Source organism: Mastomys coucha, unplaced genomic scaffold (genome assembly GCF_008632895.1).
Source record: "Mastomys coucha isolate ucsf_1 unplaced genomic scaffold, UCSF_Mcou_1 pScaffold1, whole genome shotgun sequence".
In the NCBI taxonomy this organism is placed as follows: Eukaryota; Metazoa; Chordata; class Mammalia; order Rodentia; family Muridae; genus Mastomys; species Mastomys coucha.
In genome coordinates, this window is record NW_022196891.1 from 61,778,514 (window position 1) to 61,798,062 (window position 19,549).

A 19,549-nucleotide genomic window follows, 5' to 3' on the forward strand; every position below is an offset into this window, starting at 1 on the left:
ATGAGGGGGGATTGGGAGGAGAGAGGAGGATGGGGGAGGAGAGAGGAGGCTGGGGGGATGAGGGGGGATTGGGAGGAGAGAGGGAAGAGAGAGCCTAGGGGATTGGTAAGACTACAGTGCATGTGGACTTCCGTGAAAATGTCCCCATGAAGCCTATCTCCCTATATAATCAATGTATTCTAATAAAATATAAAATATTATCATATAGCATATTAATATATCTGTTATCTTTTGATTTTTTTTAGTTGTAAATTTGAATCAAGGTCTTACTTGATAGCCAAAGTTGGCCTGGAACTTGTTCTATTGGCCAGGGGACTTGCATAGCCTCTTGCCTCTCTGCCTCTGGAATGGCAGGTTTGATCTTTCAAGAATAAATTTAGTGAATAGAAAATACTTCCTCAGAGGCAGGTTTTGTTCTAGGTGTTTGGAAGCTAGTAAGCTCTGCAAGTTGATTCTTTTCTTGGACTTTATCACGTGGTAGATGACAAGTCCTTGAGTAGTCCCAGCTGTGATGGCTATGCGATGCTGATGGGGCACCAGGAACGCTGTAGAGGGGAGCATGTTTGGAGAGTCCTTTGCTCACTGGCTGATGCTGGAGCATGGAACAGAGGGTTTGTGGAGAACATGGTGGAAAGAATAATGCTAAAAGCTTAGGGCAGCATTTAAGTCATTAGAAGAATTGATTAATGTGAACGGATGTCTTTGTGGTTCATTCAGATTGCTGGCTTATTGGTATAATGAGCCATTGGCAAAGCAAACAACCACTGTGTGAGTCACACCATAATATACTGCTCATTTTGGTTTATAATAGAACTATTGTAAATTATGGTTAATTAACTGCAGTTCTCAGACTCCTAAGCACCAATGTTTCTCTTTCTGTAGGGATATCCTTGTTTTAATTTTATTTTACATATTTTTAAACTTTATATTATATCTGTATTTGTAAACTATATTTTGGGGAAAGTAAGAACTTCATTCCCTCCCTCCCCCCAGTTCTCAGAATGTGTTGAGACCTTTGTCACTTATAATAAAGGTTACACAATGACGTTGTTGCATTGTTTTGATTAATACTCTTTACATGCTATTCTGATCATAATGCTGAAGTGGAGCTAAGTTACTTAGTCTTTGTAAATTCACATTTAGTAAACTTGGAACAAAGACCTTCTGTCATGAAACTTTAAGTGTAATTGTGTATCTCCAGAAATAGTCTACAAGTTTCAGATAAGAGCTCATCTGTGTCAAATCCTTTTCCTCATCTTCCCCATCTTTAGGAGATGGAATTGTTTTTCCCTTCAAGTGGAGGCTGTGGGCCAGCGAACACTGCTAAGTTTACCAATTGCACCTGTTGCATCATTAAGCCCCATGCGATCAGTGAAGGTGAGTGCCGTGTTGTAGATGTTTTATAACGGAAGAGCTTACTTTGCTAATGTTTGTCTTCTAGCTGTGTTTTACATGATGAAATTAAAGTATACTTTAATATTTCAGTTTTTTTCTTTGGAGGCACATGACTCGAGGCTATGTTTAAGGGGAAGTCTGTCTAAATGTCTGTGTTTATTTTGGTATCTGTACATTCGTAGTAGCTGTTCCATGGGCTCCTGATTATCGCCGTGTTCATCATGCTATGAACAGACCTTGCTTCCATGCTTCTACTCTTCTGTCTTTCCAACCACTTAACTGAGGTTCATTCACTGTACTGGCTGGTTTTGTGTGTCAACTTGACACAGGCTGGAGTTATCACAGAGAAGGAGTTTCAGTTGGGGAAGTGCCTCCATGAGTTCCAGCTGTGGGGCATTTTCTCAATTAGTGGTCAAGGGGGTAGGGCCCCTTGTGGGTGGTGCCATCCCTGGGCTGGAGGTCTTGGGTTCTATAAGAGAGCAGGCTGAGCAAGCAGGAGAAGCAAGCCAGTAAAGAACATCCCTCCATGGCCTCTGCATCAGCTCCTGCTTCCTGACCTGCCTGAGTTCCTGTCCTGACTTCCCTTGTGATAACAGCAATGTGGAAGTAAGCTCAATAAACCCTTTCCTCCCCAACTTACTTCTTGGTCATGATGTTTGTGCAGGAATAGAAACCCTGACTAAGACATTCACTTTGCTTAGGTAGCATCCCCAGTGCATTACTTAAAGCACTGTATATAAGGCTGGAGAGATGGCTCAGCAGTTAAGAGTAATTATTGTTTTCGCAGAGGACCCGGGTTTGGTTCCCAGCACCCACACGGTGGCTCACAACCATCCACAACTCCAGTTCCCAGGGATCTGATGCCCTCTTCTGACCTTGAGGGAAGAAAGCATGCATGCATGTTCATTACATCTAGAGCATATCTTTACTGAGAGAGTTGAAGATACTCCCTCTAGTCCTCTATATCTGAAACACTTCTTTGATGGAAATGAATATATATCTATCAATCTTACTATCTATCTATCTATCTATCTATCTATCCATCGATCTATTCATCCATCTATCTATCTCTATCTATCTATCCCTCTATCTATTGATCTATCCCTCTATCTATCCCCTATCCATCCATCCATCTATCTATCTATCTATCCCTCTATCTATCCCCTATCCATCCATCCATCTCTCTATCTATCCCTCTATCTATCCCCTATCCATCCATCCATCTATCTATCTGTCTGTCTGTCTGTCCGTCCGTCCGTCTGTCGTCCATCCATCTATCTATCTATCTATCTATCTATCTATCTATCTATCTATCTATCTACCTACCTACCTATATATCTATTTCTACACACATTCATAGACATGTTTGAACACACATATATACTGGGACTGTACAAGTTCATTCCTTACTTTTATCTCTCTGTTCATCTATTTGTTTGAGTCTATTGTGTTCATCTCCACCAGCTACTCCAAGTTGTTTTGGAAATAATACAAATAATTTAAAAGATACTCCTTAGAAAATGGGATATACTGAGTAGTATATACAAGAGTGGAGTTTTTATGTGTTCTAAGCATACATATAGTAGAAAAACTTGAAAATTGCATATACATGAGACAATAAAAATTTACCTAAACCAGGCACAGTGGTACATACTTGGAATCTGAGCACTCAGCAGTCTGAGACAGGACAATCACGCTTTTTAAGTCACCCTGAGCTGCATAGTGAGTTTGTGGCCACACTGGACTATATGGGAAGACCTTGTTGCAAAAAATAAAAACTGCTTTCTAATATCAGAATTGTTATTGCTAATAGTTTAGTGTGTTATCTTTTGCATTTGTGTGTGTGTATGTGTGTGTGTGTCTGTGTGTGCACGCATATATGATACATATGAGTGCAGTGTAGCTGAGATGTGCATTTATATTCTGGATTTGTGTGTGTGTGTGTGTTTGTGTGTGTGCACATATGATGCATATGAATGCAGTGTGACTGAGATGTGTGTCTATATTCTGTTGCTGTTTAATATAATTATTGTGAGCATTTCTGACCTTTGAGGCTTCATGAATATTTAAATGATTGACTGAATATTTCATAGCAATCATGTATGATATTTGTGTTCTTTCTGTGTTTTTTTTTTTTTATTAAATAAGTTGCTCCTTCTTTTGTGCTCCTCTTCTGTTGGTTTGTCTTGTCCAACTTTGATGAGATGGGTTTTGTTTTGTCCTGCTATTTTGTTATGTTTTGTTGTTATCTCTTAGAAGCTCTCTTTTCTTTCTTTTTAATTAATTTTAATGTATTTACATTCTAGTCATTTCCCCCAAGTCTTCCCTACCGCAGTTCCTCATCCCACTCCTCCTCTCCTCTCCCCTGTCTCTGAGAGGATGCTCTCTCTCTGTCCTCTCTCTCTCTTTCTCTCTCTCTCTCTCTCTCTCTCTCTCTCTCTCTCTCTCTCTCTCACACACACACACACACACACACACACACACACACACACACACACACCAGGTCTTCCCCCTCCCTTGGGCCTCAAGTCTCTTGAGGATTAGGTACCTCTTCTTCTACTGTGGTCAGATTAGGCAGTCCTTGGCTATGTGTGTGCCTGGGCAGGGTAGGGGTGGGAGCTTCTTACCAGCCCCATATATGCTGCCTGCTCAGTCTCTGGGATCTCCCACTGCTGGTCTTCCTATGGGGCCATCCTTCCCTTCAGCTCCTTCCCCTAATTCTTCCATAGGGGTCTGCAACTTTAGTCCAATGGTTGGGTGTAAGTATCTGCATCTGTTTCAGTCAGCTGCTGGTAGAGCCTCTCAGAAGACAGCCATGCCAGGCTCCTGTCTGTAAACACATCATAGTATCAGTAATGGTATCAGGTCTTGGTGTCGTCCCCCACCCCCTCCACCCCCGCCATTCCCCACCATGAGATAGATCCGAAGTTGGACCAGTCACAGGACAGTCTTTCCTTAAGTCTCTTCTCCATTTTTGTCCCTGCAGTTCTTTTAGATGGGAAAAATTCTGGCTCAGAAATTTTGACTGTGGGTTGGTAACCCACACTTGGGGCTCTGTCTATATATTGGAAGTGGACTCTTTGAGTTCCCTCTCCCCACTTATGGGCATTTTGGCTAAGGTCACCCCCACTGAGTCCAGAGATTCTCTCACCTCCCAGGTCTCTGGGACTTTCTAGATGGTACCCACCCTCCTACCCCCAGAAGCTGCATATTTCCATTCATTCTTCTGGCCCTCTGGGCTTCTTTTTTATTCACACCGCCCATACTTGATCGTGTTCCCCTTCTCCCCTCTGCCTTCTGTGATTATTTTGTTCCCCCTTTTAACTGGGGTTGAATCATCCTCACTTGGGCCTTCCTGCTTGTTTAACTTCTTTGTATCCTGGGAATTCTGTACCTTTTGGCTGATATCCACCTATCAGTGAGCACTTACCATGCATGTCCTTTTGGGTCTGGGTTGCCTCACTCAAGAAGATATTTTCTAATTCCATCCATTTGCCTACAAACTTCATGAAGTCATTGTGTTTAATAGCTGAGTAGTACTCCACTGTGTAAATGTACCATATTTTCTGTATCCATTCTTCCATTGAATATTCCATCTGGGTTGTTTCCAGCTTCTGGCTATTATAAATAAGGTTGCTATGAAAATAGTGGGCCATGTGTCCTAGTTATATGTTGGGGCATCTTTTGGGTATGTGCCTAGTAGTGGTATATCTGGGTCTTCAGGTAGAACTATTTCCAATTTTCTGAGGAATCTTCAGATTGATTTCCAGTGTGGTTGTACCAGTTTCCAATCCTACCAGCAATGGAGGGAGCAGTGTTCTTCTTTTCCCACATCCTCAACAGAATGTATGGTCACTTGGGTTTTTGATCTTAGCCATTCTGATTTGTGTAAAGTGTATGGTACGCTCAGGGTCATTTTGATTTGTAGTTCCCTGATGACTAGGGATGTTGAACATATCTTAAGTGCTTCTTGACCATTCTAGATTCCTCTGCTGACAATTCTCTGTTTAGCTCTGTACCTACTTTTAAATTGGATTATTTGGCGTTCTTTGGAGGTTAACTTCTTGAGTTCTTTATATATTTTGGATATTAGCCCTCTATCAGATGTAGGGTAAGTGAAGGTTTTTTCCCAATCTGTAGGTTGCTGATTGTCCCATTAACGGTGTCCTTTGCCTTATAGAAGCTTTTCAGTTTCATGAGGCTCCATTTGTCAATTGTTGATCTTAGAGCCTGAGCCATCAATGATCTTTTCAGGAAATTTTCCCAGTACCAATGCATTCGAGGCTTTTTCCGACTTTCTCTTCTGTTAGATTCAGTGCATCTGGTTTTATATGGAGTTCCTTGATCCACTTGGACTTCAGCTTTGTGCAAGATGACAAGTATAGATCTATTTTCATTCTCTTACATACAGACCGCCAGTTACACCAGCACCATTGAAGGTGCTTTCTTTTTTCCACTGCATAGTTTTGGCTTCTTTGTCAAAGATCAAGTGTTCATACGTGTGAGGGTTTATTTCTGGGTCTTCGATTCTATTCCATGGATCCACCTGCCTGTCTCTGTACCAATACCATGTAGTCTTAGTGATATATTGCTCTGAAGTACAGCTTGAAGTCTGGGAGGGTGATTCCCTCAGATGATCTTTTATTGTTGAGAATTGTTTTAGCTATCCTGGGTTTTTTGTTTTTCCATATGAAGGTGAGAATTGTTCTTTCCATGTCTGTGAAGAATTGTGTTGGAATTTTGATGGGGATTGCATTGAATCTGTAGATTGCTTTTGGTAAGATGGCCATTTTCACTATGTTAATTCTACCATTCCATGAACATGGGAGATCTTTCCATCTTCTGAGGTCTATGATTTCTTTTAATTCTTTATTGGTTATTTTATTTATTTATATTGCAAATGTTATCCCCTTCCCAGTTTTCCCATGGCCTTATCTGGCATCAATGGGAAGGGAGGCCCTTGGTCCTGTGAAGGCTTGATGCTACAGTGTAGGAGATTTCTAGGACAGTGAGGAGGGAGTGGATGGGTGGGTGAGTGGGACACACCCTCATAGAAGCAGGGGGAGGGGGACCTCAGATGGGGGTCTTTGATTTGAAAGAAATCAAATCAGGGATTTGAAGTTCTTGTTATATAGATCTTTCACTTACTTGGAAAGAGTTACACCAAGATATTTTATATTGTTTGTGGCTATTGTGAAGGGTGTTGTTTCCCTAATTTCTTTCTCAGCCTGTTTATCATTTGTATAAAGTAGGGCTACTGACTTGTTTGAGTTAATTTTCTAATGAGAGATAGAAAGGGAGTGGATCCAGCTAGGAGGGCAAGTGGGGAGGAACTGAGAAGAGTTGAGGAAGGGGAAGCTATAATTAGGATATATTGTATGAGAAGCAAATCTTATTTTTCAATAAAAAGAAAAAACTAAAGATTTTGAAGAATATCTTTCTATATAAATATTTGATGGTATTTCTAATCAGTTCCTCTGGCTACTTTTCTAGAAGGATATGAACCTTAAATATGTTGTTGCATAATTAATACATTTTTAATTATTTAGAAAGTGCTTTATTATCATACTTGTCTTTAGGAACATAATTATGGGGCATTTCCATGCATGATGGGTAATGAACACTATGTTATCACACTGTCAGAAAGCAGGCTGGTCAAGACCTTAGACATCTTGAATCAGCAGAGTGAGTTCACTATGTAGGTAGAGAATGATTCTTTTCCAGAAAAGCAAGCCAAAGTCCCATGAGGTTAGGAGACTGTTATCCTTAATGTAGAGTAGGAAGTCCAGAGTCCAAGTTATCTTCTGTTCTGGTAGTGTGTTTGTGTGTTTGTTTGTTTGAGGTAGGGTCTTATTTTACCAAGGCTAGCCTGAACCTCATTCTGTAGCTGAGGGATGACCTTGAATTCCTGACCGTCCTTTCTACTTAGAATGCTGGCCTTACAGGCATGTGCTGCCGTGTTCTGTTCAAACCCCATGCTTTCTAATTTACATTTTCTCAGCACATGTTTGGTAAATTTTCACAGGAAATGATAGCAATATACACGGCTAACAGCCTCTGTGTTAATAATGAAATGTAGTCTAAAATTTCATATCAAATTTATTGCTTTATTCCTGTGCTCCCTGTAAACTGCTGGCTAATGTTATACTTATTTTTCTTGCCCAGGGATATATGCATACACACATATATGTAATATAACACACATATCCCCAAAGGCTGTTTGTATGTATGTCTATGATGTGCACGTATATGCAAGTACATGTACATAATTATTTTTTTACCTGGGAGTGGTAGGGTTTTATTGCTATGAAGAGATACCATGACCAAGGCAGCTCTTATAAAGTCAAACGTTTAATTGAGGCTGGCTTACAGTTTCAGAAGTTTAGTCCATTATGATAGCAAGAATCATGGCAGCATGCAGGCAGACATGGTACTGGAGGAGCGGAGAGTTCTACCTCTTGATCTGAAGGCGTCCAAAAGGAGACATGTCTTCTACAAGCAGCCAGGAGGAGGCTCTCTTCCACAGTGGGTGGAGCTTGAGCCCCAGGAACCCTCAAAGCCTGCCTACACAGTGACACACTTCCTCCAACAAGGCCACACCTACTCCAACAAGGCCACGCCTCCTAATAGTGCTACTTCCTACAGGCCAAGCATATTCAAACCATCACAGTATGTATATATGGATTCTATGTAAAATTCTATTTTTCATAGATTTTAGATATGTGTATACATGTGCAAACATAACATCTGTTTGAATGTGAGGAAACAAATACTTAAATTGCTAAATATCAGCATCTTAATATGTTTTATTCAGTTCGATATTTATGTGATTTAATTCTGAGGTCCACACAGGGTCTTCCACTTGCTAGGCAAGCACATTGAACTAAATCCTCATCTCCTGTTTTAATTTTTTATAAAGAAAAAATGTGAGGTTAAAATAAAATAAAGCAAGATTAGAGTAAATATTAGCTTTAGAATAAATATTAGCTATATAACTTGTCATGGATAAATATAAGTGATATCTAATAAAAATATATAAATTAATGATGTCAGAATGCTCATTTTTATCACACATATAATTTTTTAATTATACACTTTTAAACAATTTTTGTTAGTCATTTTTTTAAAACTTATCTGTCTTTTTCCTTTGGTACTAGAAATGAAACCCAGGGCTTTGCTCAAATTAGATAAGGGCTCTGCTATTGTGCCACATTCCCATCTACTTTTCAAGCTTAAAAACACTAGGATATAAAGTTAATTAAGAAAAAAATATTTTTATAAAATCTTCTCAGATATTAACATGAACTTTGACATTTTAAAGTTTTTAACACCTTTACTCTTTTATCACTAAGCTTGAATTACATTGAGACTTTGTGATCATTTTGAAATTTATGATCAGTCCAATTCACTGTGGCAATAATGAAATTTGAAGGTTGAAGTCTTATGTCAGATTTCTTATAGCCCTCATCATTTTGTTTACAATTGTCTCTTTCTGTAATAATCAGTATGCTGCTGTATTTGAGTTTTACCCATGGTTACTCTAGGCAGAGACTAAGATTTGAAGGTGAGTTACTAGTTAGAGAAGGACTGCAATGGAATGGGTAACGTGCTGACTTCCCCTGGAATTCTCTGGGTACCTGATCCTCAGACCCTGGCTGCAGGAGGCTTCCTGTCAGCTAACCTGTAAGGAAGAGCAAGGCCTTGATGTGGTCCTCTTAGATCGGGCCTGCGGAGTGGCCATTGGAAAATACTGCCTAGGATGGGTTCTTCTGTCTCGTCAGAGATGGAGCCTGTGCAGAGTTCATTCCATACCTTTGGGTGGGGATGTCATACAGTGGATTGGAACCACAACTCAGTCCTTTGAGTATACAGTCATTGATAAGTAAGTTGTTTGCCCAGTTGGAGGGAACTTGTGAGAGAAACAGTGCCTGTTTGAGTAGTCTATTGTTGGGATAAATGACTTTGGGGGAGTTCCTGGTGTGCAACAATGAAGTCATTTACTGACTTGCATCCTTATCTTTCATGGTAAGAATTTCTGGGCATAAATAGCAGTCATGTGTATGTAGGCAGTGTTAATTCTTCGTCCTACATTTAATCTATGAGGTTACAGTAATTTCTCCTCTCACTTCTAAGAGGGCTAGGGAAAGGAGAAACTTCTTCTTTTTTTTTTTTAAATACATTGTGAGGAGAAAAGTATGTTTGAGGTTTTATGGTCTTTTTTTTTTTTTATTATCTAGATTGAAGTACGTTTTCATCTCACAGCTTAGAACTGAAAAAAAGGAAAACCAGGTGAACGCTTGGTTTTGGATTTTTTTATTTTTAATTTCAAAATCATGTTTGTATGCTCTCAGTATTATTTATATGTAGCTAATTTAATTCTGTCAATAAAATGAATAGTTATAAAATATAGGGAAGTTAGAAAAAATCATAACTATAACATAATTACACAGATTAATATAACCTATAAATCATATATAATTTTATAATATATATATAATTGAAAGGTATCAAACTGAAATTTATGTTACATATATAATTTTTATCTTTATACAGGCTTAAATCATTAAGTCAGTTCTCTAAAGGTTAACTGTAAATAGAGATATAGGTAGATAATTTTATTCTGAAATCTGATTATGTTCCTTGAATACTGTTCTGTTGATTGCTATCCATATATATTGGATCAGTTACTTTGCCTTTTTGTATCCTGTTCAAGTATTTATAAAATGGTAATAATGCTATACCTTTTGGGTGACCAAGGGTTAAATTCTGACATTATATGAAAGGTGCTTAGGACAATACCCAACACTTGTTAAGTGCCCTGTGGTTCAGCCACGGTTGCTACTGTGGTTAGTATCCTTTTATTACCAATACCACGGCTAATACCATGCATGAGCTTCATTTTTAACTACAGTTGAACTTTCCCTAGTAAAAGAGCAGTTTAAAATGCTACCAAAACCCACCATCCACAGGGGGATAAAAAAGTAAGATTCCTATCATTGTTTAAGGAAAAGGGGACTTTAATTTTTTCCTTAGTTAAAGCCTGTGTCGAAATTAAGTTCGTAAATGGGATTGTTGCTTAAAAGGAGCTCATTTAGCAGCTACTTTCTTGTGTTTACTTTTTAACAGTTTGTTTCATTCATACCATGTAACTTGAGCATATCCACCCTCAGCTCCCCACCTCTACTTCCCCTAGATATCTCCCAACCTACCCCTTTCCCATGTCCTCTCCTTCCTTCCTTGCTTCCTTCCTTCCTCCCTCCCTCTCTTCCTTCCTTCCCTCTTTCCTTCCAATTCCCCTTCTGTTTCTAGCTCTTGTTCTCTCTCTTCCTCTCCCTCTCCCTCCCCCTACCCCATCATCTACTGAATCCAATTAGTGATGCCTTCTGGAATATTGACTGTCCTTGTGTGGAGGACCACAACTGCAATGAGGTCATGAGTGTCACAGCCGTGTCACAGTGTCCAGATCACAGCTTTTCACAGTCCTTCTCCCCATCCTTCAGTGTGTACATTCTCTCTGCCCTCTCTTCCTGAGACCCCTTGACCTTTTTCAGGAATGTGAATGGGAAGATTGATACAGACGTCCCAGTTAAGGCTAGAAACTCACAAGTCACTGATTCTCACTGTTTTGAACATTTATGAGTCTGCACACACTGCCGCCCACTGAGGACGCTTCTCTGGCCACGGAGGAGAGCAGCACAAACCTGTGGGTATAAACATGAATACTTAGAAGGCAGTTTGACAACAGATCCACTTAGCAAAACCTCAGTATTGGTTCCCCTTTAGGGCCTATGACCCACTAGCCCTTGGCTAGTGCTCTCTGGTTGCCTGTTATGGTTGGTGCTAGGCAGGAGGAGATAACTCGGCTAGAAATACCTCTTTTACGCATGGAATGACTGAACAATTTCACTTTTAAAAATATTAAGACTTCTTAATTAAGACTGAAGATTTATTCGAACATTTCCATTCTTATAACAGATTCATGCATCAGACTGTTTTACTACATAGATCATGATATAGTTCATTCTGAATTTTGCTTCTTTAGTTAAATCAAGGTGTTTTAAGCTTTATCTCAACCTTGAAGTTTATATATTCCATAATTCTGTGGAGCTGTGTCAAAATTCCTAATAAAGAACCCTATAGTCTATATTTTAATGTTGTTTGGGTTGTAAAATTACTTCAGCTTTAATGAGGATATTTCAAAGCAATTTTAGTAGTTTTGAAATATATGAAAACATGGTTGAGTTTTCTTTGTCTAACCAACTGCAGACCATCTGTTAGAACATTGACAGTTTTTAACTTTGTTGATTTGGCTGTAGTGATGCCTGACTGGTGCAGGCTGGTAGCAGGAACATTCTTATCACTTCTAAATCTGGGTTTTTCTTAGAACTTCTTCTAGTGTTTTCGTATTTACCTGGAGAGTAATTTTGATGCCTGATAGACTAAGAGCCCTGCAAGACACACTCTGTCTATTCAGTCTCCTAATTTGGGGCTTATTGCGTTATATAGTTAGGCTCCCAGCTTTTTAAATTAAATTTCCTTCATGACATTCAGCTTCTGGGAAGCTGTAAAGGAGGTGTGAACATTTTTAGTGTAGAAAGATTTCATTGAAGCATTTTAAATCTTTGTTGAAACAATAACAAAAAGGCTTGGGCCGGGCTTACTTAGGTCAGATTTGCAGTTCTGTGCTCTGCGTGCAAGAGTTAAACAGATGGAGTTTTTATCAAATGTTCCCACAAGTACATTAAACTACATGTAAGACAATACTTAGTGTATATTTTCCATATTTTCTGACTTTTTAAGTTTTGGAACTTTTTAATTTTGTCTCTTTAATTTCATGTAAGCCTACCATATTTATAACCTTTACAGTAGCTTATTTGGTTGGGTTGTAGGCTTTAGAGCTGTGGAGAGCTGCCAATTGCTCTCTCCTTTGGTAGCTTATGTGGCACCTTTGGGTACTTTGAGAACTAGTCCTCAAGAAGGAGGCTTCCAGGTCGGTTCTAACTCTGTCCCTCCAAAGGCTGTGTCTGAAGTATGTGCTATCTTCAACACTAGGGTCTTACCTTCAAGTTCTGGGAGGCAGCCATGGTAAATGGCGATAGCTTATGTTGTTTTGGAGTCTCTTGAACTTGATCAATAACTTGAAGGGAGGTTTCCAAATACCTAACACTGGGGGTTTTGTTAGAGAGTCTATGGCTCTTTAGGGGAGGATCATTGCTCCATGTGCTAACACTCCACTTAAACTCTCTCTCTCTCTCTCTCTCTCTCTCTCTCTCTCTCTCTCTCTCTTTCTCTCTCTCTCCCTCTCCATCTGCTCCTCCGATCTCCTTTTCCTTTCCTGGTTTACGCCATTACTCCAGGTTGTATAGTCACATCTAAAGATTCAGAGCTAGGATTCACAAATGAGAGGGAATGTATAGTGTTTGTCTTTCTAAGCCTAGGTCACCCACTCAGTAGAATAGTTTCAGTTTCAGGTTTTACCTGCAGACTTCATGATTTTTTTTGTCATTATAATCAAATAGTGTTCCATGGTGTTTACACACCACATTTCCATTAATCATCCATCAGTTGAAGGGTTTTAATGCTGTTTACATTTCCTAGATGTTAGGACTCTGTAGTAATGAACGTGGCTGAGCAAGATATCCACGGAGTAAGACAGTGAGTCCACTGGGCGTGTGCCCGTGAGTGATTCCGTTGGGACAGATGGTAGATCTATGGGTTAGCTTTTTGGGAATCCTCCACACTGACTTTCATCATGGCTGTGCCAGTTTGCAAGCCCTGGCATCCTTGCCAACATTTGTTGTCAGTTGTTTTCCTGATCTTAGCCATTCTGTCTGGGAAAAGATCAAAATCTCAAAATGGTTTTAGTTCGCATTTTCCCCACACCTCAGTTCCTCTTAGGAGAGAAGAAAACAATCACAAGTGGGGAGGGAGGGAGGGAGGACCTGGGAGGGAAAGTGGATGGGAGAGGTGGAGTGGTGCGGAGAGGGGAACCTGATCTGATGCTGGGTGAGTGTCAGCAGAAAGAATGGAAATAGGCAACCTCGGGAGATAGGAGGTTGGGGGGACCCTCCAGAATGCACCAGAGACCTGGGAGGTGAGACTCTCAGGAATCAAAGGGAGGGACCTTAGATGACATGCCTGACAGTAGAGAGGGAACTTATAAAGCCCACCTCCAGCAGGAAGACAGGACATCAAATGAGGGAGAGGGGCCATCCCACAGTCACATCTCTGACCCATGATTGTTCCTGTCTGAAAGAATTACAGGGATGGGAATGGAGAGGAGCCTGAGGAAAAGAAGGTCCAGCGACAGGCCCAAGTGGATCCAGCTCAAGGGGAGGTCCCAAGGCCTCACACTATTACTGAGAATTTTAAACACTTTTAAAGATATTTCTTGACTATTTTTGTTTGTTCTTTTAAAAGCTCTCTGTTCAGATCTGTGAACTTTGGTTTTTTAATTGGGTCATTTGTTTTCTTTACCCTTTTTTAGTCCCTGTATATTCTGGATACTACTCTGTAAGATGTGTAGCTGGCAGAGTTCTCTCACAATCTGGGCTTCCTCTTCCATTTGTTGATTGTTTTCTTAGCTATACAGAAGGGGTTTTTTGTGTGTTTTTGTCTTTTTTGTTTGTTGGTCTGTTTGTTTTGTTTCATCATGTTTCATTTATCAGTCGTTGGCCTTAACTCCAGAGCAAATGGAATGCTTTTCAGGAAGTCCTTTCCTACACGATACCACTCCTGGAGGGCACTGTCTGTGTCTCCTAGCAGTTTGAGAGTTTTAAGTTTCACACGGAAGTCTTTGATCTGCTTGGAAGTGGTTTCCGTGCTGGGCAATAGGTATGGGTGTGCTCCCCTCACTCACGGACACCAGATTTTTCTAGGAGCTCGAAATGCTCTTAGTGATTCGTTAATTAGGAAGCATCGCAGGATTTCTTCCCCTCCTCCCTTGCCAGTGAATTATAACTTTGAGAAAGGATAAGAGTTAATGGCTCCAGGAGCGGAACCTTCCCGCAACTCCACTTGGTCCGTATATAAGCTCCTTCAGCCGGAGGTTAGATAGGGACCTGAAAAATGAACGGGTCGAGAACAAAGAGAACGGACGCCAAGTAGGTTTCTATCAAGGCATCTCTTTACTTGGAGGTATTTTGAACATTTATAGGCACACAATACTGAAAGCGAAAATCTCCAGGCACAAGGTATATGCATAACGTAAACAAGGCGGCAGACAAGAGATGCCACACTCTGGAAACTCAAAGTTCTCAAGCAGGTAGGTGTGTTTGCAAGTCAGCGGGTCCTCAGGCAAGTAGGCCTGGCAGCAGCTAGGTGTAGCTTCCAGCTGCCGTCTTCAAAGGCGAGCTGCAGTGCAGTGGGCCATTGTTTAGTCTCAGCAGGCTCAGGCTGTCAGCTCTTCAGGGGTGGAGTGGGGGAGCCAACACAGGAGATTGGTGTATGTCACGATACAGAATCATTTAGAAATAGTGAACACCAGGACCGGGGATGCAGCTGGGGGAGGAGTAGCTTGCCTGTGTGCACAAAGCTCCAGGTTCAGTCCTCAGCTGAGGTGCTTTCTGATCCTACCTGTATTGTGACCATACTATCAGGTATGGAATCTAACAATCAGAATCGACAGGCACATCCCAAAAGTAGAGCCATTTCATGCCACAGCGGAGATTATTTGTGTCGTGAATATTCAAATCAAGAGATCAAAACTATAAATAGACAAATAATAATTGTTGTATAGTAATTCATATGAATGATGATCTTAATAAGTGACATCTTAACTTGGTAAAAAATATTCAACAGCTTATGACAAATTTTGGAAAAATTGATACTGGTATGTCTAATATAGAGATACATAACAAGCTAGTTCATGGAAATTATAAACTAGACCACCTTACTAAAATTTTCTAGTTAAATTAGAATAATAATGTTCCCATTTAAAATATGTTGTCATAGTTTGGCCTCAGTTGTCAACCGGATATAAACCTAGATATAAATAGGAAGAAAGGATCTCCACTGAAGAACTGTCTCTGAGGCCCGCTCTGTGCTCATGTCTGTGGGGCATTTTCTTAATTGCTAAGTGTTATAGGAGTGCCCAGCTCACTGTGGGCAGTGCCATTCCTAGGTGGGTGGGCCTGAATTGTATAAAAAAGGGAGCTGAGCAAGCCAGGGAGCAAGGCAGTAAGCAGCCTTTCTCCGCGGTCTCTGCTTTTGCTTCTCTGGATGATGGTGTGTGTCGTGGAAGCCAAAATAACACATTTTCATCCTCAAGATGGTTTTGGTTGTGGTGTATATCACAGCAACAAACAAGCAAGCACTAGGATATATTAATGTGACCATAAAAATAGAGATTTTTTTCCTATTTTTATATTTTCAAGAAATGGTCTTCCTATTGTCAATGTACCCCCTATATCTGTAGGTTCTGCATCTATATATTAAATCAGCTGTAGCTGAAAAATATTCACATAGACAGAACTGTGTCTGTACTGAACACGTGCTGACCTTTTTGCCATTCTTCACATGTTACAGTATAACAATTACATGTGCAGCATTTCCATTGATGCCATGTCATAAATAATGTAGAGGTGGTTAAGTATTCCGAAGGATGTGTGTAAGTTATCTATGAATATAGTGCCATTTTATAGAAGGGCTCTGAGCATCTGCAGATTGTGGCATTCACAAGGCACCCCACAGTCAGTTCCCTCACGCCACTGAGCAGCAGCTGCGTCCTTCGACTGCTTCTGTTACTCCCCTTGCCTTTTCTGTAGGTTAGTCTTCTGGTCTACCTTTAGGACCCCAGACACCTGCTCCTCTTCCTTCATGCTGCCTTTCCACCCTCTCCCAGCACATGCTGTGCTTTCTCTTTCTCCCCAGACTCAACATGTAATTTCCTCAGAGTGTGGTCCCAGCTGCCATTCCCTCTTGCACTTGTTGCTCATTTTCATAACACGCAGCACAGTTTGCTGCGCTATAGTATGTAAGTAAATGTCACTCATTGTATGTACTCTATGTTGGTTGCTGGCTAATAATCATTCTATGTCTATCCCACAAGATAGAACTTTTATTATGGGGCAGTTTTATATTTTTTATTATAATTTAGACTGTATGTTATTTACAAATTTCATTTAGAATGCAAATATCATTAGAGAATATATGGTCTCTAGAATAATTGGGCTTTAAAAATTATTAATATCTTTTGTTAACTTACTGTGGAGTTAAGTAATGTTTCTACTGAACTATATGTTTGAGGAAAGAAAAAAAACTGGTGCCTAAGGTAGTTTCCACACTTGGTCTCCAGCCTCTTGTTTTGGGAGGCTGTGGGAGGTGAGATATGGAGGGCAGAAGAGGGTTGCAGGGGTGAGTCCCTAGCCCAGAGTTTCTGCTTTGTCTGCCCCTGGGCTGAGAACTCCAAGCTCCCACACCAAGACTGGAATACCATCTGTCATGTTCCGTACTCACTCCCCATGAAACTAAGACCCAAAATGAATCCTTCCTGGAAACTGTTTCTGGGCAAATGTTTGGTCAGAATACTTAGTATTGTTCTCTGTGATTTTCTTTTCTTTTAACAACTTTTTTTGTGTGTACTTGGGTCATCATTATATATGACTGTTGTTAATTGTGAGTTATATAATTATTAATTGCTAATTATATAGCATTCCATTTTATTCTCATGTTCTTTGTTTTTGAACTTACAGGGTGTTCATATCTTTTTTCATATATATTCAATATAAATGACTTTGGTGTCTTTTTAAATTGGATCTAGTAGTCTTATAGTATTTGAATTTAATTTATTAATATTTATACTATTAATGATCTGTTTGAATTCATTTCCTCAAAGTTTATTTTTCTACTTTGTTCTTCTTGGCTTTTCTGAAAGTCTTGCTGTCTACCACATAGACAGTCCTTGTGTTGTCCCCCTTCCCTTTGTTCATAAGCCGGTTTTAGAGTCATAGATCAGGAATTTAAAAACAATACATAGAGCCAGAAGAGATGGTTCAGCAGGAAGAGCCTGTACTGCTTTTCCAGAGTCCAGCATACATGTTGAGTGGTTCACACCTGCCTGCACCTCCACCCAGAGGGGTCTCACACCTCTGGCTTCCGTGAGGCCTTGTACTCACATGCATCTCCACACAGAGATGCTCACATATGCATATAATGTTTTAGGGGCCGGGCAGTGGTGGTGCATGCCTTTAATCCCAGGACTTGGGAGGCAGAGGCAGGTGGATTTCTGAGTTTGAGGCCAGCCTGGTCTACAGAGTGAGTTCCAGGACAGCCAGGGCTATACAGAGAAACCCTGTCTCAGAAAAGAAAAAGAAAGAAAGAAAGAAAGAAAGAAAGAAAGAAAGAAAGAAAGAAAGAAAGAAAGAAAGAAAGGAAGGTAGGTTTTAGGGGAAAACAGTTAACAGCACTTTGTCCATATTGGGCCAAGTACCTGGTTTTGTGAATACACCGTTTTGTTGGAGGTCAGCCATAGCTATTCGATTCTGCTTTGTCTATGGCTGTTGCTAGGTTATGCAGCAGAAGAAACTGTGACATACACCATGTGATGGAAAGAGCTGTAAATAGTAATTACTATCTGTCTTCCATAGGACCTTCCTTTCTCATAAGTTATGCACTTTAATTTGTTATGCCAAATTTTAGCATGCATACTTAGCTTCAAATTTTATTTGTGAAACTTAAACTTATTCACTCCAGATTTGTACTGAAATAGAAAGAAATTAGAATACTTTAAATAGCTGCTGAAATCTCCCACTGTTGTGAGAATGTTAACTTGTATGTATGTATCTATGTATGTATTTGTGTGTGTGTATATATATGTGTACATATATGTGTGTATATATATATATATATATATGTATGTATATACATTTTTGTTTTTGTTTTTTCAAGATAGGATTTCTCTGTGTAGCCCAGGCTGTCCTGGAACTCACTCTGTAGACCAGGCTGGCCTTGAACTCAGAAATCCGCCTACTTCTGCCTCCCAAGTGCTGGAATTAAAGGTGTGCGCCACCACTGCTCGTCGTTAACTTGTATATTTTTCATTTTTATTTTTAAATCAATTTATTGATTTAACTTATATAACACAAAATGCATACATTCTAAGTTTAAAGTTCTGGTAATATACTTTGTTGTCTTGAACTCCCCGAATGAAGAAGTTCTCAGCTTATGGACTTGGTTTTGCTTGTGTGTCCCTTTTGGAGACTTCCAGAGGATGTGTGCATGGTTTTAGCCTCTTATTCGGTTGCTCAATTGGTTGCTACTACTCCCAGGCGAAGGACTGAGCAGATTCCTTCTATGTGTAATTATCTGTCTTCACAGCCATCCTTTCTGTTAAAGACAAAGTAATGGAAAGCCACAGTGTCTGCTATCGTCAGAGGTACTCTAACACTGACTAGAGAGTAAAGTGAAATCTGTTGCTAGGCAGCAGTCAGGGCACCTAGCAACTGTGATGTCTCAGGCATCAGGAACTCAGGTCCCTTCGGAGCCTATGATGCATTTTGGACACAGAAGGTCTGCATCCATCTGAATGAGAAGAAACTTACGTGTTTAGGAAGCAGCAGAGAAGAGCTTTGTGGAATGCTGCCTTGGTTTGTAGTATCTAATACTTGAAGTCACTGTGACCCCTCTGTGGCTTTGCCATGAACTGTGTGATCTTCGAAATAGTCCTTGACCTCCTGAAAGCCCACCTTTTCCCAAATCTACTTCCTGCCTAATTTAAAGTAAGTGGCATCCCTTGCACAGTTTGTACTGTGATAGAATGTTAGCTGCTAATAGTAACTTTAGAGGCCATCTCCTCTATTTAGAAACCCAAATATATTTTGAAACCCACATTGGTGGTAGTGTTTTAACTATGTCTTTCTTTACAACAACTTAGTGTTTTATAAATGATTAGTGACTGCTCACAAGTGTGTGTACTGTCAGTTGATAATCCCTCCATAGGATACCCGAAGCCCTTAAGCATGTGGCTACATTCATTCCCCCCCGGGAGCAGTGCATAGCTGGCCGTGTATGACTGTCTCTCCCCCTCCAGGCTCCCACACGGCCCCTCCCTGACTTAAGCCCAGGATGAGGCTTGTGCTCTCACTCCCCACACCAGGCGGGCACTGTGCAGCTGTGTGGCTGTGCGGCTGCATGCACCGTGTGCTCTCACTCCCCA

At 40.3% G+C, this 19,549-nt stretch overlaps 1 protein-coding gene across 4 annotated transcripts in view; it reads left to right on the top strand.

Moving 5' to 3' along the window:
• Positions 1-19,549, top strand: part of Nme7 (NME/NM23 family member 7) — a 155,899-nt gene that overhangs the window by 46,808 nt on the left and 89,542 nt on the right. For all 4 annotated transcript variants that reach the window (XM_031387737.1, XM_031387748.1, XM_031387764.1 and 1 more), the window contains one exon: positions 1,272-1,377. In XM_031387737.1, coding sequence (XP_031243597.1) covers positions 1,272-1,377 — 106 coding nt within the window. The remainder of the gene's footprint in view (positions 1-1,271; positions 1,378-19,549) is intronic.